The sequence below is a fragment of the Hippocampus zosterae genome, chromosome 6 (genome assembly GCF_025434085.1).
Source record: "Hippocampus zosterae strain Florida chromosome 6, ASM2543408v3, whole genome shotgun sequence".
Lineage (NCBI taxonomy): Eukaryota > Metazoa > Chordata > Actinopteri > Syngnathiformes > Syngnathidae > Hippocampus > Hippocampus zosterae.
Genome location: NC_067456.1, coordinates 6690998 through 6716797, shown reverse-complemented (window position 1 = coordinate 6716797; position 25800 = coordinate 6690998). Strand labels below are relative to the sequence as shown.

Below are 25800 nucleotides of genomic sequence, written 5' to 3'. Positions count from 1 at the left end.
ACTGACGGGAAGAGGGGACCCTTGGGGACATGTACTTGTCGTTTCAAGTGGTGCAAAGATGCTAAAAAGCCTCATGGCTTGACAGCAGAAGAGATCTCCTGAGTCCCAATCCAGGAAAAAGCAAAAGGGGAATGCAAGGGGACCCAAAAGACTCTCTCCCCTGAACGCAACTTCTTTTTCTGTAAAGTTTCAATCCGCAACTTGCACTTAAAGCTAAACCTCCATGCGGCCGTCTCGACTTTCTATTTGATTTTGTCAGGAACTCTGGAAAAGAAAGTCTCTCAGGCTGTAGCTCGCGCTTTATTTGTGTGTCCGTGGGTGACCACTCAGACTTCCCCGGGGACCGAATAGAGAGCCTTTCATGCTAAGTGCTAAGGGATGTGGCCGATCTAGGGTCGAGTGAAACGGCATCCTTGATCACTTTCATGGGTTTGACAAGAGAGCCTCAGAGCAACTGAGTCCATTTATTTCCTTAACCCCCCCCCGTGTGTTGGGTTGTGTTTTTAAATTCCAACTTGTGCTGCGACGGAACGCTAAAACCGACCATCCGAGTGCCCATTTGTATGGAACGACCGCTAATTGCTGTTGATAGCTTCCTGTTGCGTGTGCCTTTACTCAGCGCGACAATGCCAAATTTACATTTAAGGAACACCTAAAATGAATTTGCACATGTCCAGAGTGCAGTAAGCAAATCCATACATTTCAATTTCATACAAAAATGTAGTGGGTGCGTTTTATAATCCGGAAATTACGGTATACCTGATCCACATATGTTGCGCATGCAACAGACACATAAATACAGACCCGCCACATCAACGACTTCACTAAGCAATCGAAACATGCTCCAACAAAACTCAAAGCGCAGTTCTGCTTAGCTTTTGACTCTTACCGTGTTTTTATTTTAAATGGAAAAAAAAGATTGACTTTATTCACATGCCAATTCCTACTTCCAAAATAAGTTCAACATGCCCCCATGTTTTTTTTCCCCTTCCCCCCGAAGGTGGTGGTGCTGGTGTTCAGAGACCAGACCGTCAGGCTCCAATGGGGTCAAAAGCAATAGCCTCCTCTGGGGCCGTGGGCTTGGAAGAGCACATTTTTAGAAAAGAGATGATGGAATAGAGTGGCGGGGTTGCAAAGGGGGGAGGGGGGGGGGGTGGTGTGTTGGAGAGAGCGGATGATTGGGAGGCTCAGAGGACTTGCCGAGCGAGCTCAGCACACTTTGTAAAGCTGGACAGCCGCGTTTGAAAAGGCAAAAAGCTCGCCGATGCACAGGTGCAGCGCTGCAGAAAGCGCTCCTTTGAGTTGAATTAAATAACGTGTCTCTGGGCTGTTATTGTAAATGGAATTTGGTCGGTTGTAGTAGAACTGATGATGGCAGAGAAATATGTTTCACTGGCGCTGCCTTCCGATTAATTGAAAATTCTCCCCTTGCCTTCGACAAGTAGGATCCGGGCTCTTGACATGGATTGTGAGGAATATATATTTTTTCCTGCTTTAAGTTAAAAAAAATGTCCTTGTCACGTTAGTTCCAACAGACTTGATCATAAGTGAGTGGGTTCCAAATGATTGAGACCTTGTAAGTCACGCTTCTGTCTCTGATTGCTGTCAAGGTGGTTTCTTGGATAGTGTATTAAATTAGAGGCACAAGATGGGGTCACAGATGGATACCTTTTTTTTTTTCTTCCCGCAGATCACATTTATATTTACTACTGTCAAGGCTGTTCTAATGACTTAATAAAATATCCCCCCCCCCCCCCCCCATATAACTAATTATAAAACCACACTTGGCTATCGGCAAAATAAACTGTGGCTGTACATTTTGTTTGCCAAAATAAACAGTTGTGGGGGCTGTTTATTTATTTATTTATTGTCTTTTTGTCTTTACTAAAAACACTATTAAATTGATTTGCGACTGAGAGGTCGTACACAGAGAAGGCAGTGCTCGTATCTGGCCTGGCTGCTCAGTGCAGTAAAGAGTGTCAAACGGGACAAATGTGATGACGACCATAGAGCAGCTAATGCTAATTATTTGCGGTGTTCAGTAAACTTCGCCTATAAATGATTTTGCAACCTCACCTACGAGATACAGCTACTGATTTTTTCTTAAATAGTTGATTTGTTTTCCACTTAATTGATTAATCAGATTAAAAAAAAACAACTCATCAACACTTATAACTGAATCAAAAAAATCCATGAAATAGCAGCAGCGAAAATGTAGGAGCTGTGATGGCGGGGGTTTTACTGGACTTGTTTTAACATTTTCTTTTACTCTGCACCCCACAGTTTGGGATGTACATATTTATGGCATGAAAAAAATAAATAGGGTTGTGTCAATTTTTTATTTTTTGCCTTTTTGTCTCTGTTCTGTCCCCCATGAATAGCAAGGGATTACTGTAGTATTGCGACCAAAACATGACTCATGTCTTTGTCGTTTTTTTAAGAGGGGGGGAAAAATGTGATGATGACATTGTGACGGGCTCTGTGTAAAAATCTGTCTGGTCTGTGTTAGGATATGTGCATTTATTTGACTGATTGTGGCGTATAAATAAAAATAAATCGAGTAAAGCCATAACCCCATTTGGTCTGCTCCCATGCGGACATCTCGATGTCCAGGCAGGATCAGCATGAGCCCATCATCATGGTCTCTGCCACATGCGGTCCCTCGCTTTAAACAACATTAGAAAGTCTCCTGGGTTCTGCACTTGATGTCCTCTGCTCAAGCGGAAGCACGTACTCATTTGTGCACCTGGAACAAAAGCCAAGGAAAAAGGCCCAGTCTGCATGTTTTTGACTTCTTCCTCATTTAATTCCCCGGTGGACAGTTAGCTACTCAAGGATGCCTGTTTTTTTTTCCCCCTTCAAAAACAAATGACTTTCTGCAGTGGTATCCCAAGTGTTCACTAGCAATTTGGTTTACCAATGAAAAACAAATATAATGATAAATCAGAACTAAGTTGATAAATAGAGAAAGGTATTGCAATACCCATTATGAATACAAGAGAAAATTGACACAAGAGTGCCAGGGTGAGGATGTATATAATCCCGATACAAACCAAAAGTTGTGAAAATATCACGGTTAAGGGTAAAGTATGAGCCTTAATGGAGACTTCTTATTACTTTTTCTTTTCTGATTGATATAAAAATGATTTAGTAGATATAAACACATAACGGGGTAGGACTAGATACGTTTTTTTACTTCATCCTACTCCCTTGAACATAATAACTGTGTTGAATGAAGACTGATTTCTTTCTTTTACTTTTTTATCTACCGGTACCTTATTTTCTGTCAAATTATTACTGTATATGTTTTATGTTCAATAAACAAACAAACCAAACCAACCAACCAAAACAAATAGGACTGCACATGTGAAGAGAGGGGAAAGATGCAACATCATTCCCCAAATCACATCCATCCATCCATGTTGCTTAATGCTTGATGTCATTTCTCCATCACTGTGAGGAATTTCATAATTTAAAAGCATACAGATTCATGAAAAGAAGTGGTGAGAGTGCGAACTGGGAGTGCATACAGCGATAAGGAAACCATTTACTGGACTGAGCCGCAATCTGAGTTGCCCATCCAACCATCCTTCTTCTACCACTTTCACTGTTCATTTATCTTTTGCGGCCACACTATGAAATGGAAATGCGTATCTCTATTTTGGTAAATTACGTCCTCAATTCACTCGGTGATGCTGATCAAAGTGCCGTTCACTCCCATTTAGATGAGCTATAGCTTCAACAGTGCCATCCAGAGGCAGCTATCCACTCGGTTGCTAGCTAGCTAGTGAAAAGTTAACGTAGCAGTCTAAGTCTTCAGAAATAGGTCGATGTCTTTGGGGTGGGGCCGGGGGGGGGGGGGGGGGCACAACAAGCCAAGGGAAATATCACAAAATGTATCACAGAGTTAATCCTGAATGAAAGTTCAGCAAATAATTGGGTTGTCTATGCTGGTTGACTATTTTTTTTCTCCATCTGTGTCATCACGTAAAAACCAATGAAATAGCTCAACATGCACCAATAGGCCAAAATCCAGTAAGAATAAGAATAAGAAAACCTTTATTCATCTCACAATGGAGGAATTCCCAATTTACAGCAAAAGGAAGAAAGAAGAAGAACAAAAAGTATAGGAGCTGCTGTCAAGGCAGCCACTCTTGTGCTAGTGTGTAATTTTTGAAACTTAGTTTTGACAAAAACTCATTACAGATTTGTGATGAAAGCATCTGGAAACTGCTTTTATTTGTGAAAAAATATAACCTCTCCTCAATCACTGGTATGTGTTGCAAAACACCAAAGAAAAAGCACCACATGTCATGCGCAGTACGCTGTAATTCTTTTCCATACAGTATAAAGTATGCAATAGATGTAATATAAATATGTATGTGTATATATATGTATTTATACATGTCTCATAAGGTGTATTTCCACATTGCTGAGAGCAATAACATGCATGTTGAAGGTCTCGCTGTTTAGCCTTGATGCCATGTCTCAGAGGTGTCCCCGGAGTTCCCAAGTTGTTTTCTCGTATTTCGCTCGTGGCTCAAAGCGGAGAGACCAAGAGATGTGCTCGGTTTTTGTTTGTTTTTTTTATTCAGTGGGATGATAATGAGGCCAAGTCAAAGGCAAATTGACTGGATTTCGGAAATGTCTCCTTCTGTCTGATTTAAAGAGCTCTTGTCAGTTGGAGGTAAAAGGTTGTTTTTTTTGGGTTGCAGTTTTTGTTGTAGGCAATATAAAGAGACAAATCACAGAATTTATACATTGACATTTCATGATGACATATTATTTAGCATTTTTAAACACAATTTACTCGCTGGACTTTAAATAAAGGATGTTTTTGGAATGTGGGAGGAAACCGGTGTACCCGCAGAAAACCCACGTACAGGAAGGCCAGAGTGGTAATCAAACTCCGCACTTCTGCACTGTGAGGCGGATGTGCTAGCCAGTCGACTCACGTGCCGGCATGCCTGCACTGAACCCCTGTGCTGAAAAATCCTCTTCATTTTGCCGTCACCTTATTAAACACATGCTTTGCATACACAAGGACGGCAGACAAGAAAGAAAATGGGTCACTGACGTGATCAGTGTCCCTGAAAGGGATTCATTCGCACGTGATCTTGGCATGACCTCTCTCCGCATGCCTTCCTTCGTCTCCCTCCGGCACTTCATTATTCCTTGTTCATCTTGTGCGAAAAGAACATGGTCGTTGAAGTCTGCGCATGTTGTGATTCAATTTTCCTCCCTGTAAGATATCATTTAAAGTGAATTAATCCGTTTCCTCGTTCAGACTGTCACCATCACAAATGTATTCGCAAAATTATATTTCTATTTGTTTTATGGCATACAAAAACTCAGATTTTATTATTATTTTTAACTGTGTTGTAATCGTAAATGTAAAACGACTTCTCCAGTTATGCTATGAGACTTCCGGTATGCAGGAACAGATGGGGTCTGGAAAGCCAGGTTCCTTTTTCCCGGGACCATCATGACAGTAGCTGGCGGCTATTTGCGGCGCTGCCCTCAACTTCTCTTCCCCCCCCCCCCCCCCCCCCCCCCCACACACACACATTTGTGTGTATGCATTCCTCATCCATGCGCTCCTTCTTATTCATCCGTTTGCTCTCACCCCGCCGTCTGTTACCGGCCGCTCTCAGCTCCTGTCAGACTTGGCAAGCTGCTCTTGCTCAATTACCTCCCATACCTTCCTCCCGCCTCCTCTTCTTTTTCTTCCCACCTGGTCCACGTCCTTCTTCTGCCAAAGGGAAAAACACATGCATGTAAAGTGTGCCTGTGCGACAAATGCAGAAGAAAAAAAAAAGAGTGTGGCTTGTCGCAATGCCGCATGCATACTTTTAATCAAAGCTTCCAGCGGTGCGCTAATGGATCCCGGCGCGGGGGTTCTGTGATATTACTTCTTTCCTTGGCATTGAGGACTCCCCCAAAATTCGGCTTTCTGAGTCATTATTCTGTAGAAGGCACGCTGCCCCTGACTTGGAAATTGCAATAGCCTCTCAACAATGTGTGAGGCCAATTCTTGAGTGAGAGATTTGTGATCAATATGTAGTTTATTCTATTTTCAGATTTAGGAGATACTGTGGCTTTAGTTAGTGAACACATGATTGTTGAATATCATTTGTTTCTTTTTAACACCAGATTTTCTCATTAATACATTAATACATTAATAATTCATTCATTCATTCATTCATCTTCCAAGCCGCTTGATCCTCACTAGGGTCGCGGGGGGTGCTGGAGCCTATCCCAGCTGTCTTCGGGCAGTAAGCGGGGCACACCCTGAATCGGTTGCCAGCCAATCGCAGGGCACACAGAAACGAACAACCATTCGCACTCACACTCACACCTAGGGACAATTTAGAGTGTTCAATCAGCCTGCCATGCATGTTTTTTGGAATGTGGGAGGAAACCGGAGCACCCGGAGAAAACCCACGCCGGCATGGGGAGAACATGCAAACTCCACACAGGGAGGCCGGAGCTGGAATCGAACCCGGTACCTCTGCACTGTGAAGCCGACGTGCTAACCACTGGACTACCGTCAGTCACAAAATAAATACATATGTTTGGGGGAAGCTCTAGCAATTATGTAATATCAAGGGCTGATTGCTTGCATCATCCCACAGAACATTTTAAGTAAAGGACAAAAGCCTCAGGACTAGTCTGCAAACAAACACATTGCTGCTCAGCTTCGGGCGAGCAGACATCGGGGCCAGCCGTCGTTCAGTCATCTGTGCATCCGATTTTGGAGAGAAAAAAATATATATAAAAAGGCAAATTATTGATGTTGGACTTTGCCAACAAGAAAAGATTTAAACTGTTGATATTTTAAATGCCATTCAATCCCGTGTTATACTTAGCTAAGCATTATGCTGTAGGGAGTAACGTAAAAAAAAAATTAAAATAAAAAAAAATTGGTCGGCCATCTGTCATCATGAGATACACACACACACTTTTGTCAAATACAATTGTGGCATAGATGCTCACTGAGTACAACTCATGAGTTTTGTTTGACTTTGGAGGCATTTTCTTTCCGGAACTACGGCTCACTTACAAAGGGCAGTCACACTAATGACACTTATAATTATAATAATAATAGCTTGAATTTATATCGCGACTTTCGAGGGATCCAAGGACACTCTAAATGTATCATATAAAATATTGATGGATGTGTGATGCTATTTCTAAACAGTTATGAGGGGCATTTGTGGAGCTGAGATATGCAAAATCCGACACCTCTTTAACCCAAGTGATGCTATTATTCACAAATGATGTCTGGCACTTTGCCAGCACCATTTGCGCTGTTTAAGACGGAAGGTGTGAAGGTGGGCCCCTCGGGGCTTGGTTTGCTCCATTGACTCCATGTGGGACAGCAGGACCACACTGTTGTACCTGGCAATGTGATGGGGGGCAATAAGGAAAGCAAACAGAGAAAGGAGGTTATGGAATATGAGTGCTGTATTGTAAGGTTTGAAGTCTGTGACATACTTTCATTAAAATACCCCAAGGATAAGAGACATGAGTCCATATGAGAGGGATACCCTGTCTTGTGGAAGTTCTCCACCTGCCCTATAATGCTTTTGGGTTAACACAATCAGTTTATGTGGCACGGGCAGCGGACGTACAAGTATGCACCCACAACTGCTGCGTGACAGCTTGGTTGGCACTTTGCCTTGTGGAGCTTGGACCACGCTAATGCTAATCTATGCATCCAGACAAACTCAGTGCGCAGCTTACCTTTTAACTTTGCTTTAGTGTGTCAAAAAAGAAGCAAATTTATGTATTACCCCTTATTGGAAATAAATTAGAAATTGCAAGTGTGCCCCCCTCTCTCCCACCGCTCCCCCCAAATAAAGTTGGATGATTGCCTGAGATGTGCCAGAGAAATCACTCGAGGTCTTTTGTCTCATCTTTCTGCACAGCACTGTTACTGCGAGGTTCCGAAACCACACACGCCACCGCCCCACTTTTGCTCTCCAATGACGATACCTCCATTTTAGTGTGAGCCATCTTAAGTGAAAGCTCCATAAATGTTAAAGCTATAAATAAATTTCAAGTATTTTCAGCACTCACAACCAGGTAGAAATCCAGTGTCTTTTCTTATAATGTTATTCTTACAGTGTTGAGAAATTGAGGACATTTTGAGGAAATTATTGGTGTGATTTGCCCACGCGTTAGGTGAGAATGCAAATGAGTAAAGTAAGAAGGATGTAAATGAGCTGCCCATCATTTTAGCCAATATGCTGGAGTAAATCTGCCGGCCATGTAGAGGAGATTGCTGCACCAATGCTGCCGTCTCCTGGTCAACTGGAGTTACTGCAATTTGGTTTGGTCAGTAACACGTTGCATTGCATGCCTGAAATAACTTTTTGGGAGGCAATGGGGGCCGGGGGCTGTTTTAGTATGAGGCAAATTCCTGAAAGGACCACACGGTTGAGGTTTCCCAGGCATTTATTTACTACGGTGTAGATATTTATGGCATATTTTTGTGTAGGAAAAGATAAAAAGGTATAAAAATCCATGACCGAACTAGCGTAATCTGGTTGTGTTAGCTAGGTTGTGTTCAGATTTAGCTGATGTCGTGGCATGTACTGTACTGTATTCTGCAATCTTATTGCAGTACAGGTTTTATATACACATGCCACAATTTTCCATCGGGAAGTCCCATGAACATAGTTAAATTAAAAGTAAAATTAATAACATCATAACACCCACACTGCTTGCAAAGCTGAAATGTGAGTGATGAAAGTCTAAATACAAAATGTAGTGGCATTATTAAAGCGTATCTATATTTAAAATATTTCATATATATATATATATATATATATATATATATATATATATATATATATATATCACCACATTTTGTAAGCTAGAAAATGTTTTTGGAAAAAACAGTTGAAAACATTTGTGATTTATATAAACAACTATACGCAGAGATATATGCTTGTATTTGGACAGTTAAGACATGTAATTGTATTAATATTATTTATAAGACACGTGGACCAACCAAATTGTATTGTTCTTTGTGTTACGGTTAAAAAAAGGGTCTAAGCTTTTTGTCGGACAGACGCGCCATATCATTAATTTAAAATTTTGTTTTCCTTAAATGTAAATACAACGTTTTTTGTTGATTACTTGTGGTTTCATTCATCATGTATTGCTGGGAAATTATTTGAAGTCGCTGAAGGTGTAGTGGTTGACTTGTGTTGGACAGTGAGATTGGTTCCCACTCAGTGATGGTGTGAATGGCTGTCGGTTTCGGCATGATCCCTTGTGACTGATTGGGCGAGAGGTGCAGTTCCCCCTGAAGTGATTGCCAAAGTCAGCCGGGACAGGCTCCCGCAACCCCCGTGACCCTCTTCAGGATACGTGGTGTTGAAAATTGATGGATGGATGGAAATTATTGGATTTTTTTTTTTGGAGTCTATTACATAACTGCTTTTGTTCAAATTAGGGTCTCACCTCTAATGAACGTAGGTTACGCTTTGGTGTATACACCCCTGGGAGCCTGGCTCCTGTGTTTGGCACTATTTTATTGTAGTTCCCTTTTGTAAAGAGGCTTCTTGTGAGAATCATATGTACCTTTTCAGAAAATTAGTGATGAATATAACACCCCCCCTCCTCCGCCCAGTGTTTTTAGAGTGCAGTGTTAAATGAAGGAATACGAGTCGATTCCTGATATTCATCGATTTCATCTATGCCCACTAGAGGGAACCAGAGCTTTAAAGCTGATTTGTACCAGTCAGGTTGAACTTTCAAGCGTGTGCTCTTGTCAAACGAATTAATCAAATCTACCTTAACTTCGTGTAGTGTGCCTTTAGTATTACTCCAGGCCTGTCATATGTGCCTTTTTGTACTGTATGTGCTTCGTGCAATGCAGTGTTGTGAGCATCATACCGAGAGCCTCTTCGATGAACACCTCACACCCTCGACTGCTGTCCCTGCCTGACACTAAGAGGAAAATACATTTACACTAATGTGGATAAGTGATGCCCAAGCGTGACATTTAGAGCCTTATTTTTGTTGTATGTTGCATGCCCCCTTCATTTGATAATTCAGCTGCATCGTGCTGGGATGCTTTTTGGCCATTTATTTCATATATGGCAGTACATTGGATTTATTCCATCTTGACTAAAATTGACATCCAGGTGCACACGATTTTGGTTTTGCTTGTTCGGCCTTTCGGGTTATTTATTCATTTATTTTGAATCCAACTGTCCCTCTTCATCTATGTTGCCTCTGGTCACTCGGTATGTCTGTGTGTGTGTGTGTGTGGGGGGGGGGTTGGGGATGCACACATTTTGTCACGTGTTGAAGGCTTGAGGAAAATCTTTCGCAATGAAAAAGGTCAGAGGAAAAAAAGCAGAAGTGAAGGCGGCGAGGAGAGAGAAACAGCAGAGTGAGGAAAAAAAAAGAAGGTGGCTGGCAATGCTGGAATGCAAGCTGCCAGGGCCGAATGTGTCACAGTTTGCGCTTCGCCGAATCAGCGATGCCGTGATATAACGCGCCAGAGGCTGCCGATTTAACGGCCACATTGCAGTAGTTCAATTCATTTGAACGTGATTAGGCTGAATTGATTCCCTCAAGACGGCATTCTCTGTAAAGGAGTCGCAGGATTGAATAGACGAGGGCCAAGATTGGCAGACGAATGGCGATCGTGATGAAGAAGAATGCTTTTATGCTGCCTTGGTGAAGTAGAATTGATACTCTCGTCTGGATTGATGGGCGTGAAATGCCTCTGATGTCATCCATTTGCTGCTTGCAGCCACTAGAGGGTACATTTGTCCAGTATGATGATGCTCTGGCGGATTGACCAGTGTCGCGGTCCGTTTCATTTCTTTCTTTGGTGGTATAAACTCAGTCTTTTGAGATGACGTTGGAAGAAATAGCTGGCATCTGGCTGTAAATGGCGCGATGTTTACTCTGATATGTCGTGATGTCCTCATCTGTCCCTGCTTGTCATTTAGGAATATCATGTCATTTTTGTTTTCCATTTGGTTAACTATTATTTTGTTCCCATAAGAAATAATGGAAATTTAAACACTCTTAACCCATGTTATTTGTGATGACTAAGGATTGAGCCCTATTGCAAATACAGTTGTTAGAAACAATTTAATGAATCAACGTTTCTATATTATAGTCAAAACTAAAAATGGACACAATAAGCACTTTAATATAATGTCATTACCCTTAACAATAATTGCTTTACAAGCGTTTTGATTTAAAAAAAAACCTGCATGTTCATTTTTAAAATCTGATTAATAACTTCCACTAACAACCCAGGCTAAACTGATCTCCTCCCCGTCATGCAAAACTGCAAGATGATCACTTTGACATACTTCCCTCACATCATCTACTACTTACCCACGAGCCAGGGATTCCGTGTCATCTTGTGGCATCTTTTTAAAACACAAGTGTGAATAGCTGAGAAGAGGTGCCGCAGGAAACGCAATAGAAATAAACATGAATAGCAAACTGCAAATAAACTGGGATTCATTGTGATGTGTGCTATGTTCAAAAAGCTTTAACTCAACAGCCATTAAAAAAGAAACTGTCATACAAGTGTGAAAACAGCCAAAAACAAACATAACGGAATAAAAAAAGTACTCACGTCATATTGTAATGCTGTATCTTATACCCGTTGCTTCTTAACATGCATTTTGTAAGGTGAATGCTTTACAACAGGGGTGTTATGACCACAGGGGCGAAACCACATAAATGTTTCATCGCATTATTACTTGTAAGGGTAACAACATTTTTGCAAAATCCCAACATCATTTATTACAACATGACAATTTGACAGTTCGGTATTTTTTTTTTTTTAGCAAGGATCATGCAAGTTGACACATGATTTTCTTTCGGGGGTGGGCCACATAAAATGCTGTGGTGGGCCAGATCTGGCCCACGAGCCTCGAATTTGACACCTGTGTTTGACAAGATCGAGGCAATAGCTGCAAGCAAAACATCAGACGCTGAATGACAGGAATCTGACGAGTGTCTTCCATAGCCGGCTGCTTGCGACTACTTGCGGGGAGCAAAGCCCAGAACAAGTTGAAAAAAAAAAAAAAGAGTAGTTCATGCCGGCCCGGTAGTCCAGTGGTTAGCACGTCGGCTTCACAGTGCAGAGGTACCGGGTTCGATTCCAGCTCCGGCCTCCCTGTGTGGAGTTTGCATGTTCTCCCCGGGCTGGCGTGGGTTTTCTCCGGGTGCTCCGGTTTCCTCCCACATTCCAAAAACATGCGTGGCAGGCTGATTGAACACTCTAAATTGTCCCTAGGTGTGAGTGTGACCGTGGATGGTTGTTCGTCTCTGTGTGCCCTGCGATTGGCTGGCAACTGATTCAGGGTGTCCCCCGCCTACTGCCCGAAGACGGCTGGGATAGGCTCCAGCACCCCCCGCGACCCTCGTGAGGATTAAGCGGTTCGGGAAATGGATGGATGGATGGATTGCTGCTGCATAACAGCGTTTCAGAGTTTGAAGGTGGCTCTGCATCTTCTCACCCCATCGCTGGTCATATTGTGTGTGATTAGGAATTTGTGTCATTTATGCTCACACATTTTCAGAAATGGTCAGGTCTCCAAATATTTACAAGTTTCATGTCACACTTTGTGGGTGGGCAGGCACTGCGGAGAATTTGCAATTTAATTTTTATTTTGCAAACAGCTATTGCCGCAAAAGTCCATTTTCCAAACCCCGTCCTCTCGGAAGTGTTGCATGCGTGGGCACACACTTGGCATTTTTAGCTGTTCCTCCACATATCTTGATGTCGAGCCTCCCTTTCGGCTCCCTCAATAACTCATGCGGGCTTTTAGCAGCACACGGCTCCTCTCTCAGCAACGCGCTTCTATTAAAACGTATTCACCGCGTCACTCAAGCATCACTGTATTCCTCCCTCTTTTTATCCTTTATCAAACACGACACCTCGCGCGCACACACACACACACACACACGCACACTCGCTGCGTAAAGCTCCAAAGGATCAGTAGCTTGTAAACTGGCTGCAGTCAGCAGTCATTTTCTGTCTGTGTGTGTGTGTGTGTGTGTGTGTGTGTGTCTGTGTGTGTGTATGTATGTCAGGAGGAAAGATGGGAGGAGGAGGCGCAGGAGGATGGATGAATTGCTTCGATTGGATGGTGCAGAACTCCAGCGAGCCTGACTGGATTTAGTCACACTGGGCTGGTGATGGTTCCCAATGGTTCGATTTCACTAAAGCGGTGGTGCGCCGTTCAAGGGGCACACACTCATTGATTCAGTTCAACTCCTGCCAGATTTGGATTTGCGGGACTGTGCCGCCGCTGTGAAAGACGGAGATCCTTACTCCCCCCCACCCCTTTTTTTTTTTTTTTATTCGTCTGCCGCCCTCTCTCCCCTTTTGCATCGTCCCCTCATCTCTTCTCACAGCAGTCATCCAGTGCAGTGTCGCAGACAAAGGCAGCAGCCTGCCTCCGTCATCTTCTCTTAACAAGGAGAGGGGAGGAAAAAGATTTTTCACCCGGCAACACTTTCCCTTTCGCTATCCAGAGGAATTTGGAAAGGTGCTAGGGTTCTGCCCATTTTTTTATGGACTGATACAACCGAGGTGATTTCGTCTTTCGATCCCGGGCGTATTCCCGGTGCGACTGGTGCTGGTGGCCAAGCCGCGGGCGAGGCATGGCCCAGCAGGCAGCCATGGGGCCGACGCACCAGGACACCCTGGCCGTGCCCCCAATGCCCAAGCACTCGGGTCTGAACGAGGACCTGGTGAAGATCCTGCGCGAGAACCTGCTGCACCCGGAGAGACCTCGAGGACACCGGCGCTCACCCTCCTCCATCTCCCCCCGCCTCTCGCCGCGCAATTCGCCCAGGCTGCTCCGCCGCATGCTTCTCAACAACAACATCCACAAGCAGAGGCGCTTCACCGTGGCGCACACATGGTGAGACAAGATACCGTACTCTATGTAATCAACTACTTTTAAAATACACTGAAGTGCACCTCCTAGGGAGAACTTTAAAAACTACATGTGGCGGCTGCCTGATGATGCGTTTGAGGCATTAAGCTCACTTTTTAAAACTGTATTACGAATACCAAATTTTAGGGGTGCACTTGAAACAGAAATGGTCTTGTCTAGAAATATTCACATTTCCACTCCTTTTCACCATGTGACTGATAAATGGATAGAAGAGTGGAGCAGAATTTTGTCAGCAACAAAAAATATTAAAGAAAAAAAAATCTGCATACGTGTTAGGAGTAGTTGTAGTTGCAGTGTATCAAGTTTTAGGGGCAAAATGGCATCATTTAGGGCAAGTCGATAGTGTTTCACCCCAACGTTATTGCAGATGGTGAAAATGCTGGTTTCAAGCTGCTGTCGCCCCCAGCTCACGTCTGGACACTCACTCACATAGGCCACTGCTCTTAAAATGAGTTTTCAAAACAGTGTTTTTGATATGGTTAGGGCAGGGGTGGGCAATTATTTTTTGCATATGGCCACATGAGAACCAGAAAATATTATGGAGGGCCGGATCAAAAGGGTGAACTAAATTTGACATAATATTAATTGGATTTCTTGATTTAAAAAGCAGTATTTTGCATTTTTTGGCACGTTTTTCAGACTTTAAGAGTACATTATTCCGTCGTATCGAACGGGATTTGCTTGACTTGGTGCTACTGCGGGCTTCCGTATCGTCTCCCCCTTCCTCCCTATGCTTTGCAACTTCAAGTAACTGTGCCACCTGGCGTTGAAATGCCTGTCATTACAAGTCCAAATCAAATTAATGCAGTCGTTGACATTGAACCATAATTGTGTACCAACCTTCGGCGGGCCGGATTAAAAAGACCAATGGGCCGGATTTGGCCCACGGGCCGTAGTTTGCCCACCCCTGGGCCAGCAGTTTTTGGATTGTTAATTAGCACGCTATACTTTGCCGTCCGATCAAGCTCGGTTGCACCCGCCCACGCCTCGTGCCTTCATCTATTCCCCGGCCGCTCGCGCCGCCATTCCCCCAAACCCCCCCCCCCCCCCTCCATGTTAACCTGTTTCTTCTTCCCCCAACGACTTGCAATATTCTGTTCTTGACGTCATCGGCGGGTAGTGGGAATGCACACATGCCGGTCCTCAATTCACGGCAATATTAGCATTTGATGAAGTGACGAGATTTGATTTGCTGCATTTCTTTGCTATTGTGGGTTATTGTCAAGGCTTTGCTAAAGGTGTGTTCATCCTCGGGAAAATGTACATTTGGTCGTGTGTGTGTGTGTGTGTGTGTGTGTATTTTATTCAAACTCCGAATACTGGCATTGTTTCTGATGTACCACACAGTCATTGAGATGCAAGTAGTTCTATTTTTACACCTTCTGACACCTGCCTGTGTAACTTCTTTGTCGCATCAAATGTGGCTTTACTTCACTGGTTTCCACGCGTCGTCTGTCTTTTCTTTATTAAATCTCCCATCACTTTTATTATGGCTGTTATTCATCTTTCGGCGGTCAGTGCTCGTATGTGTCGCGAGTGTGTCGGTGTCATTTCAATTTTATGACTTCATTATCTGCGTCTGTGCGCGCACATGGCGAATGCAACGGTTTGTCATGGCGGTTATTTCAGATTATATAACCATTCACAGTATTATCGCAGTCCCCCCCACCCCCTCCCCACCCACCTCATCTGCCACTTCAAGGATTTTTTTTTTCTTTTAATATTATCTTTGTAGTCCAGTGGTTAGCGCGTCGACCTCGCTGTGCAGAGGTACCAGGGTCAATCCCACTGAAAATTGTCCCTAGGTGTGAGTGTGAGCGCGGATGGTTGTTCGTCTCTGTGTGCCCTATGAATGGTTGGCAACCGGTTCGGGGTGTCCCCCACATACTGCCCAAACACATCTGGGATAGGCTCCAGCACCCCCCCGCTATCCTTGTGAGGAAAAGCAGATCGGAAAATCAATGAATGAATATAATCTTTTCCACAATCCTCAATTGATTACCAGAGGATCTTGCTTTTTTTTCCGTCATTGACTGAGCCTCTCCTCCATGGAAGTATGAAGGAAATAGAGTGTGGTAGCAAATGGTGTCATGACTTCATTATAGATGCATCTCTATTTAAAGAGGAACTTCCTGATTAATACACTCTCGTGGATAGAGCCAGCGGTTTTTAACGTGGTTAATGACGCTAATTAAATTAAACAGCGGCCACCTAATTGTTAGACACCCACTCCCTCTTGTCTGATGACCGCTGTGCTCTGTTGCATCACTAATAGGTGATACTTGGTCGATACAATGTATTGTTTTTCTGCACCCTTTGATTCTAGCCTTTCTGCGCAAAAAGAGTGATAGCATCGCTCCCACTAAATACCTCCGAAATACGAACAATAGTCACTGGAGAGACTAACAAGAGGTTTTCCAAGATTTGCTCTTAAATAGCAAGCTTTAACAACTGCTCGGGTATTGCGCTCTTCTGTTGCGGTTTATAACTCACCTCCTTTCAACTGACACGTTTGTCGTAAACTCTCTCTTGTTTGGCCGCTAAGTTTTTTTTGCCTCTCGACCCAGTAGCAAATTTAAAACTGCGTTGAATCATTTTCGGTATGGACTCTGCATGTACTTCACTTCTCTGCTGGGACTCGCGCTTCCTGTTTGGGTAGCTGAGCCAGATGTCCACTGCATAGTTTGGAAAGAGTAAACCCAGCTCTAGCTTGTATTTCCACCATGGGGTGTGTCGGGATCGCCGTAGCTGCGTCAGCTATGTAAATATTGTGACATCATATAAGTGCTCCACATCCTGATGACTGCTGGCTGAAAGGACCCTGCAAGCGCATTGATTGGAAATTAATACTGCAATGGCTACATCAAATCTATTTGAACCACTATGCCACAGGTGTCAAAGACCTGGCCCGTGGGCCAGATCCGGCCCGCCACATCATTTTCTGTGGCCCGCGAAAGAAAATCATGCCTGTCAACTTGCCTGCTAAAACCTGTACTGAAATGCGAAAGTGTCATGTGAAATAAATAACGTTGCGACGTTGCAAGAATTTTGTTACCCTGTTTACACTCACTTCAACAATAATGGAACAAACAACAAATAGCTGTTTTTAAGACGCGTCACAAGGAAGTGATTGACAGCTCCGATGAAGGCTGAAGTGCCAGCCGAAACTGTCAGCCTGGTTAGAGAAACTTCACCCAAAAAAGACAATTGTCTAGAAAAAAACGAGGAAACTTTAAACCTAATTTAACAACCAAATAGTTGACTTGAGTAATTTCATCCATCAATTAGTTGTTTACAAGTTCTGCGAAAAGAATGACTCAACATTCATTTGGTTTCAATTTTCAATATCCAGTCCTTGACAGCTGGCATTGAGTAGTAGTACTGTACCATTGGTGTTCCAACAGCTGGGTGGCAAAAACACTGATATGGCCATCCCACCTCTTAACCTTGCAGTCCAAATGTAACTCTGATCACGTTTTACTGTTTGGATCTGTGTCTTGGAACCGAACTGTACTGAATTGAACTGCTTGGTTGAAATGTGACTCAAACTGCCCGTAGGTGTTGATATGAACCGAGATGTGTCATCTATGTACGCAAATGCAAGACAAACATCCTTTTCGTCGTGACTGTGGCGCTGGGCTTTGCAAGAGAATAACAGACGAAGACGGTCAGCCAAGATGACGCCTGGCTAATCAAGACAATTTGCTGTTTTTTTTTTTAATTTACACGTAGCAAAAAAAAAAAAAAAGACAACAATAAGAAGTGTCAGACACTAGATACTGATGATAGGACACACAGGGAGAGCGTTTCCGTCACGAGGGCAAAGGGAAAGACAATTTATTTATAAGAGAGTGAGAGACACCAGCGCAATTTACCGACAATCATCTCCTTATTGTTTTACCGCTGCAAGGATTCGCAGGGCCGCTGGGTGCTAAATTCTGGTCTCACACACACACACGCACACACACACACACACACACACACACACACACACACGTGTGTTTAGCCCTCAGTGGTAACACTCCACACTTCATTAAGGAGACAATGCTTCTCTGCGGACTGATTGGCCTGATGTAAAGCTTTGCTGCTCGAGTCAAATAGAAATTGCTTGCAAATTGATTTTTCTTCTTCCATCAATGTGACACAAATGCTGATTGGCCAAAAACAAACATCAAGACCTGCCTCATGTTTAATAAAAGTACTTAATGTTAAGTGTAATGATGGAAGGCGTAATGCAGGGGGCCCGTCAGTTTTCCGAGAAACGTGCGTCTAGTAGTTGCAGTTTGCTGTCAAACTAGAACATAAAACAGAGAATTGCATGCCGTGGAGTTTAAACGATTTTGCCTTTAAAATTTCCACTTGCTTTTTGATGACGCACAAGGCGAAATGCAATTCATGGACTAACAAATAGCATTGACTGTTGTGGTGTTAAAAAACCTTGAAGGAAAAGGATATTTAAGCAAAAGCAGTGAAGCAACTCATGTAGACAGACAATATAGCATCTGCGGCGCAGATGCTGTATATTTCTCACTATTCTCTGTGAAAATTGAGAGACATTAAATTTATATAACAAATATTACATGAGTCCAGTGGTTAGCACGTCGGCTTCACAGTGCAGAGGTACCGGGTTCGATTCCAGCTCCGGCCTCCCTGTGCGGAGTTTGCATGTTCTCCCCAGGCCTGCGTGGGTTTTCTCCGGGTGCTCCGGTTTCCACCCACATTCCAAAAACATGCATGGCAGGCTGATTGAACACTCCAAATTGTCCCGAGGTGTGGGTGTGAGCGTGGATGGTTGTTCGTCTATGTGTGCCCTGCGATTGGCTGGCAACCGATTCAGGGTGTCCCCCGCCTACTGCCCAGAGACGGCTGGGATGGGCTCCAGCACCCCCCGCGACCCTAGTGAGGATCAAGCGGTACGGAGAATGAATGAATGAATGAATATTACATGGCCATAGATAATGAAAATGCCCAGCGGGCCGGATTAAATAATGGTGTGGGCCATATGTGGCACGTGGGCCGTACTTTCTGAGCTAACAAAAAGCTGTGCATATTTAAGCAGCTCATAATGTGGCTGGTGCTTCCAATGCAATTTTTGCCAGGATTATAGCTGCTCAAGGGGACTGTTTGAGTTTATCGTGAAAAAGCCAGTAGTGTTAACAATCAGGGAAAACAAAACGTGTACCTCGCAAGAAATGGAAGGAATTGGGGTTCAGTGTTGTTAAATCAACAGTTAAGTATTCTAAACGGATGTAGCCTTGACATCAGCATACACGTGCGGGCCATGAATACAAACGAGTTGTGCTGTTGCACGAGTAATTGAAGTGACAACCATTCGGCTATTGTGACACGTCCATGACCAGAGCTAAGCACCTGGTGCCACATGTTCACGCACGGGGGTTTAATTGCTCTGGAAGCCACGCGTGCGTGATAATAACAGTGCTTTGCTTGTAGTTTGAATTCCCCCCACCCACCACTATCCCCCCCTATTATGTTGCTGTATGTGTACCTGAATGTTGATTTCGGCGATGACTGCAGTAACCATCAGCGGGGAGCGGAGCACTGCCAATGGCGATAAACAACGATGCAGGGGGGGGCCGTTTTTGTGGTTGGTTTTGTCAGACCACATTGTGGCAAGTAGCAGTTTTCTGTAATCGGCAGCTGTCAAGAGCGAAAAGGGAGATACAACGAATGCTACTAGACGGTTAATTCCTGGTGCCAAATTTGTGTACCCCGTACGTGTTTGTCTCTTAGTTTGAAAAGTCGCATCGTGGTTCATGGAAAATGAATGAAGAAATCCTCTTTTGTTGTCGAGCTATATCTTTGAAGGAAATGCCATTGTTACGGTTTTAACAAGTTCATTCCTAATTACGCGTCAAATGACAACAAGAAACTCATTGGCTCACACTCTCTCATAGTTTAGCCCTAGCATACCAAATCATCATCCGAATGAATCAAATTGTTCCACTTTAAAATCGATCCATCATTGAATTGCACCCCATCTATTGAGATATGGGTTGAATTGTCTTTCGATTGGACCAGAGAGCATCTCATTAGTCAAATTAGTACACACAGTCTGTCTGACTGTGTATTAGAACTGTTGGAATCCTGTCTGTCTATTCCTAACATAACATACAACATGCAGAATAGAAGGATGGGACATGACATGGGGGCGTAGGAGGGGGACTAAGACAAACAAATGAGTTGCATCTAACAAACATTTCTAGCATCCGGCAGTTGTTTAAGAGTCTTTGCACCATCTTAAGTGTTCATTCATTCATTTTCCAATCCGTTTATCCTTACAAGGGTCGCGGGGGTTGCCTGAGCCTATCCCAGCTGTCTTCGGACGGTAGGCGGGGGACACCCTGAACTGGTTGCCAGCCGATCGCAGCATCATTAAGTGTGTGCAGGGAAAATGTTTCCATCCGGCAATTAAGCTTGGATTATATGTTAATGAAGGGCGGCCCGGTAGCCCAGTGGTTAGCACGTCGGCTTCACAGTGCAGAGGTACCGTTCGATTCCATCTCCGGCCTCCCTGTATGGAGTTTGCATGATCTCCCCGGGCCTGCGTGGGTTTTCTCCGGGTGCTCCGGTTTCCTCCCACATTCCAAAAAACATGCGTGGCAGGCTGATTGAACACTCTAAATTGTCCCTAGGTGTGATTGTGAGTGCGAATGGTTGTTCGTTTCTGCGTGCCTTGCGATTGGCTGGCATCCGATTCAGGGTGTCCCCCGCCTACTGCCCGAAGACAGCTGGGATAGGCTCCAGAACCCCCCGCGACCCTAGTGAGCATCAAGCGGCTTGGAAGATGAATGAATGAATGAATGAATGAATGTATATATGTTAATGTAGGTGCGCTGCTGTGTTGATTAGCAACCGACTTCAAATGTGCTCAAACTCATTGCATCATGCAGTACCGTCTCGAACTGAGCCGTGCCATATGGAATCGAAGCAGAATCCCCCTGAATCGAAAACTTAATTTTCACAACTTCCATTGGAACGTTTCCAAATTGAAATACCAGTACGCCGTAATTGGCGTTCATTGTTTTTTTTTTTATTTCTAAAAAAATTCTAGCTCAAAGGATAAAACAAAACCCACCAACAAGTCACCCTCACAGTTGCAGGATTTCTGGACTGTCCCCTGTCCTTCCAAGCAGCAGGGCGACACTCACGACTCGGCTTTGCATTCCCTCAGTCGTAGTCGCCGTTTTCAACTTTCCTCCCAACTGACCCTGAAGTATTTTTAATGCTGTTGCACAACCACATCCGATGCTGCATTGCAACAGTGCGACCGGCTCTTTATGTAACAGGAAGAGTGGGCCATATCAGTGAGGCGGGAAGGGGGGAGCGGGGGAAACAGGTGGCTTTGGCAGGGTTGCGCTGATGCCAGCGCTTCTTCTCTGGCCAAGTGGCTCTTGACGGGGAAGCTTGTGGACGGATGATTGACGGACAGCCGGATGGATGATGAATGTTTAATGTTTGGCTCGGAAGAGAGGACCAAAGTGCACGGCTGGCTGATGTCATCGTTTTAGGCATCTTTACTTGATGGCTTTTAAGATTAAAAAAACACATTTATCAAAAACATAAAAAACAAGTATAAAGTATACGTTTTTTTAAAAAATTGTGCACAAAATGAACCAGTAATGGCCAAGTGGGCGTGTCATCACTAATTGACATGTTGAGTCAGATTGTGTCTTAACATCTAGGGTAGAGGCTCCATCGAACCCCTGAGACTGATTCACCGAACCACAGCATAAGAAGGTTTGGGTGCGGTCAACAACAGTATGTCTCCTTTCAATGAATGTTGCAAATCAAAGATGTTTCATTCATTCATTCATTCATTCATCTTCCGAGCCGCTTGATCCTCACTAGGGTCGCGGGGGGTGCTGGAGCCTATCCCAGCTGTCTTCGGGCAGTAGGCGGGGGACACCCTGAATCGGTTGCCAGCCAATCGCAGGGCACACAGAAACGAACAACCATTCGCACTCACACTCACAACTAGGGACAATTTAGAGTGTTCAATCAGCCTGCCACGCATGTTTTTGGAATGTGGGAGGAAACCGGAGCACCCGGAGAAAACCCACGCAAGCCCGGGGAGAACATGCAAACTCCACACAGGGAGGCCGGAGCTGGAATCGAACCCGGTACCTCTGCACTGTGAAGCCGACGTGCTAACCACTGGACTACCGGGCCGCCCTAGATGTTTCATGTGATATTAAAAAAAATGTACACATGATGATCCACTCTCTGTACATCTTGTCCTTGGCTACAGAGGTCATTTTCTTTCCTCTTTTAACCAAAGAACCTCTGCTCCTGTTCTCCACAGACTCCATAGCTACCGTTTGATTGTGGCATTTCTATTAATAGACACTTGAGGGCCACGTCGCGTGTCGTACGGGCCTTTACAGTCAGTCCACGCTCGGCCTTTCATTTTAAAGGTGTAGCACGTTTTTCTTCTTCAAGTAATCATTGCTTCTTTTGAGGTTGTGGCAAAGCGAATTGGGGGCAGGGGGGGATTCGTCAGGTATTTATCAGCCCAAACAGTCCTCTTACCCTGTAGAATAAGTCATTTGCATATATACGAGCCGTGCTGCTTCTTCAGCAAGAACACGTCGTCGGACAAAAGCAGACAGATTGCAATACAGTGCACGATTTTGCTTGTGACACACACCGTGTCACAAATGGACATGCGGCGGCTTGTTCTGTCTGGCGATCTCGGGGGATTAGTCAGAGTTGTGTGACTCAGGCTTGACTTTGTGTAGTTGTGACAGAGACGTTGATGGTCGACATGAGATAAGAAAGAATAGAGAGGAAAGGAAGAAATAAAACACCGTTCTTGATCCTGCCGTTCAAAGGATTTGTAATTGCATTCGCATATTCGGGCAAATAGTGGCGAGGGATTATTTACATGGACGCCACACACCGTAGAGCAGGTGTGGCAAACTCATTTTTGTCATGGGCCGCAAGTGGCAGGTCGCAGACGGACTGTATTCAGGGTTTTAGCATTTCGGAAAGAAAAAGGCCACGCCGTAGACATATTGACAATGAGTCGCTTTCAACTAGCGCAGACAACATGAAGGTGTCTGGGGCCGAGGTTAGCGCACCGACGCATTTAATTAAACGGTGACAAGAATGAATGGGGCTTGAATGGCCCCGGCCGGCTGTGGCGCTTTCATCAAAGGCTCTTTTTGATATGCTGATATCTTGTTTGATTCAATCCAATGACAGAAGGATTCTGCCGGTGGCCACCGCCGCACGCACATACGCATCCCACATTCATTCTAATTTTTACATTTCGCTTGAATGTTAAAAAGTAGTCAGTTTGAGGGTTTGTTTTTGCTGCGGCGCCACAATTCACGTACGTTGGATTTTTTTAGTTGATCCGGTCATTTCATCATGTCATTTCAAATTCGTCTGTCTTCCAACCTTCACCTTCAAAATAAATACCATACAGATAACTTTGAAACATTCACGCCCCCTTCCATAAGTACATTTCTTGCACATTTAGCCACCAGTTGTCCAAGTGGTGGTTGAGTGCAAAGGGAGAATTTAGCGACTGATTAGCGGCGCCTGTGATGAATGCTTCCGACGAGTGGAAAAACCCCTCCGCCAAATCAAGAGTGTTAGGAGGAGATAAGTGCCAGAGAGTTGTTAATGGAGTGTCCTTCCTTGACGAGATGGTCATATAGTCACTTGTGCTCCTTTTCGCCGTACGTCGTTATCGGCGTTCAAAGATAAAGACGATATCACGCCATCATTTGGCACACATCCCGCCCTCATCTCAGAGGGACGACTTAACATTGCGTGACTGAAAATGAAGGTTGAATGTGCCCTGAGGCTTTCATTATCACATTTAGTTGAGTGGGGGCTTATTACCTGTAAGGTGAGATGCCTTAATGATATATCGCCGGGTTAAATCCATCGGTCACGCTCGCATATGCGCGGCTGCCTGAGCTTGTTAAGGAGCGATAGAATGCGGTCTCAATCAAAGTGAACGTTTTCCGGGCCTCCACGCAATGCTTGCGTCTTAAAACTAGACCGACAAATGTAATTAATAGCATGCGTGCGCTTTTAATGATGGCTATGTTGAACAGATGGCATTGCATCTGGACAGTGCGATGGAGAAGACATCCTGTTTACTCAAGAACGGATGTCTGAGGAAGTGGTTCCCAAAGAAAGATGTCCCCTCTCATGATCGCAATCGTTCATTTTATTCAAAAGTACTTGTCATGTTGACCGCGTGTCTCTCTGTGTGCCGAATTCAAAGAGAATGAGGGGAGCCGCTTCCATTTGATGGCAAACAAGTCGGTTGCGTTCCTTCCCTTGACGGCGCAACCGCCCCCTTCTACCTGTGCCTGTCTAGCAAAATGCCAAAAGAAACAAAAACTCCATCTAGGTGCACACTTAGGCTGACGTCTTGCACTAGGCTTGTGCTGGGCACAAAAATAGGGCCCTTTAAATTTAGAATTTCGACTTAAAAACGGTTGAATAAGTTTAGAAATATGGAGTACAAATAGGGCGGCCCGGTAATCCAGTGGTTAGCACGTCGGCTTTACAGTGCAGAGGTACCGGGTTCGATTCTAGCTCCGGCCTCCCTGTGTGGAGTTTGCATGTTCTCCCCGGGCCTGCGTGGGTTTTCTCCGGGTGCTCCGGTTTCCTCCCACATTCCAAAGACATGCGTGGCAGGCTGATTGAATGCTCTAGATTGTCCCTGGGTGTGAGTGTGAGCGTGGATGGTTGTTTGTCTCTGTGTGTCCTGTGATTGGCTGGCAACCGATTCAGGGTGTCCCCCGCCTACGGCCCGGAGACAGCTGGGATAGGCTCCAGCACCCCCCACGACCCTAGTGAGGATCAAGCGGTTCGGAAGATGAATGAATGAATAGTACAAATATTTGAATAACTGGAATTGTTGTGATGCGACATTGTATGTAATTGTGGCGAAGTTGTGTGTAGTGAAAAACATACTTTTGGAATACTTTGAATCTGTTAAGAGGTGGACGTGTAAGTCGACAATAATACCTTCTTGGTACAGAGTAACATCTGTTGCTTTTAAGCATCCACACAATAAAGAGCCAGTGCTCAACAAACAATTTAAATCTTCGTGTTTTAATGGGCGTTTTTTTGGTTTCAGTGAACTCGGTAAAGGCTCAGGTAAGCAGAGCTGCGCTGAAGCTTGCCGAATGCATAGATTAGCAGTAGCTACCCGCGTTAGCTCCCTGGTGGCACGTTTATCAAGTGCTGCCTCACCATCATGTTGGTCTTCTTTAGACAGGAATCTAGCTGGCATCCAACATGTTTTGTTGTTTGTTCAAGTATGACCTACGAGGCCGGTTGTCCACCTGTGGCCGCTCTTAATGATTCGCATCTCCAATTAGCATGCAGGTGCCCTGCCTGCAGCTGTGTTCTGCCATTTATGTCATCCCTTGATCATTTGTCACAGCTAGCTCCCACTATCCCTTTAAAAAAAAAATATATATATATTTTCATGAGGACCTTTTTATTTTTTTTAATCTTGTCTGCGCATGTGTGTGCAAATATACTGTTGCCTGTGTAAATGCACCTGGCGTCTTTTGTCTGTGTGCATTCGACATGCGGTGTATACACATGGTGGCGTGCGCCAGTGGGCTTCTCAATGTGCCCTCTTGTTTTTGTCAGAAGCCGTCCGCATTTCCACTCATCCGCCGTCTCCTTTGCCACTGATGCACTCTCGCCTGTTTTGATTGAATCGATTCGGCAGTGCTGTTCGCGCAGTGATAAACGGCAAAAACGAACAGTGCCCTGCGAGTGTATTATGTTGTTGGTCTGCAACGATTTTGCTTGGGACGAGGTCAGCTGAGCAACA

The 25800-nt window shown here is 44.4% G+C and overlaps 1 protein-coding gene across 3 annotated transcripts in view; it reads left to right on the top strand.

Moving 5' to 3' along the window:
• The window catches only part of pde4d (phosphodiesterase 4D, cAMP-specific), a 166985-nt gene that overhangs the window by 61409 nt on the left and 79776 nt on the right, over nt 1-25800 (top strand). Inside the window, exon 1 of one of the 3 annotated variants that reach the window (XM_052068454.1) lies at nt 13104-13925. The exons of the other annotated variants lie outside the window; for them this stretch is intronic. Coding sequence (XP_051924414.1) covers nt 13663-13925 — 263 coding nt within the window. The 5' untranslated portion in view covers nt 13104-13662. Of the gene's footprint in view, nt 1-13103; nt 13926-25800 lie in introns of those variants that run through there. 3 annotated transcript variants of the gene reach the window in all.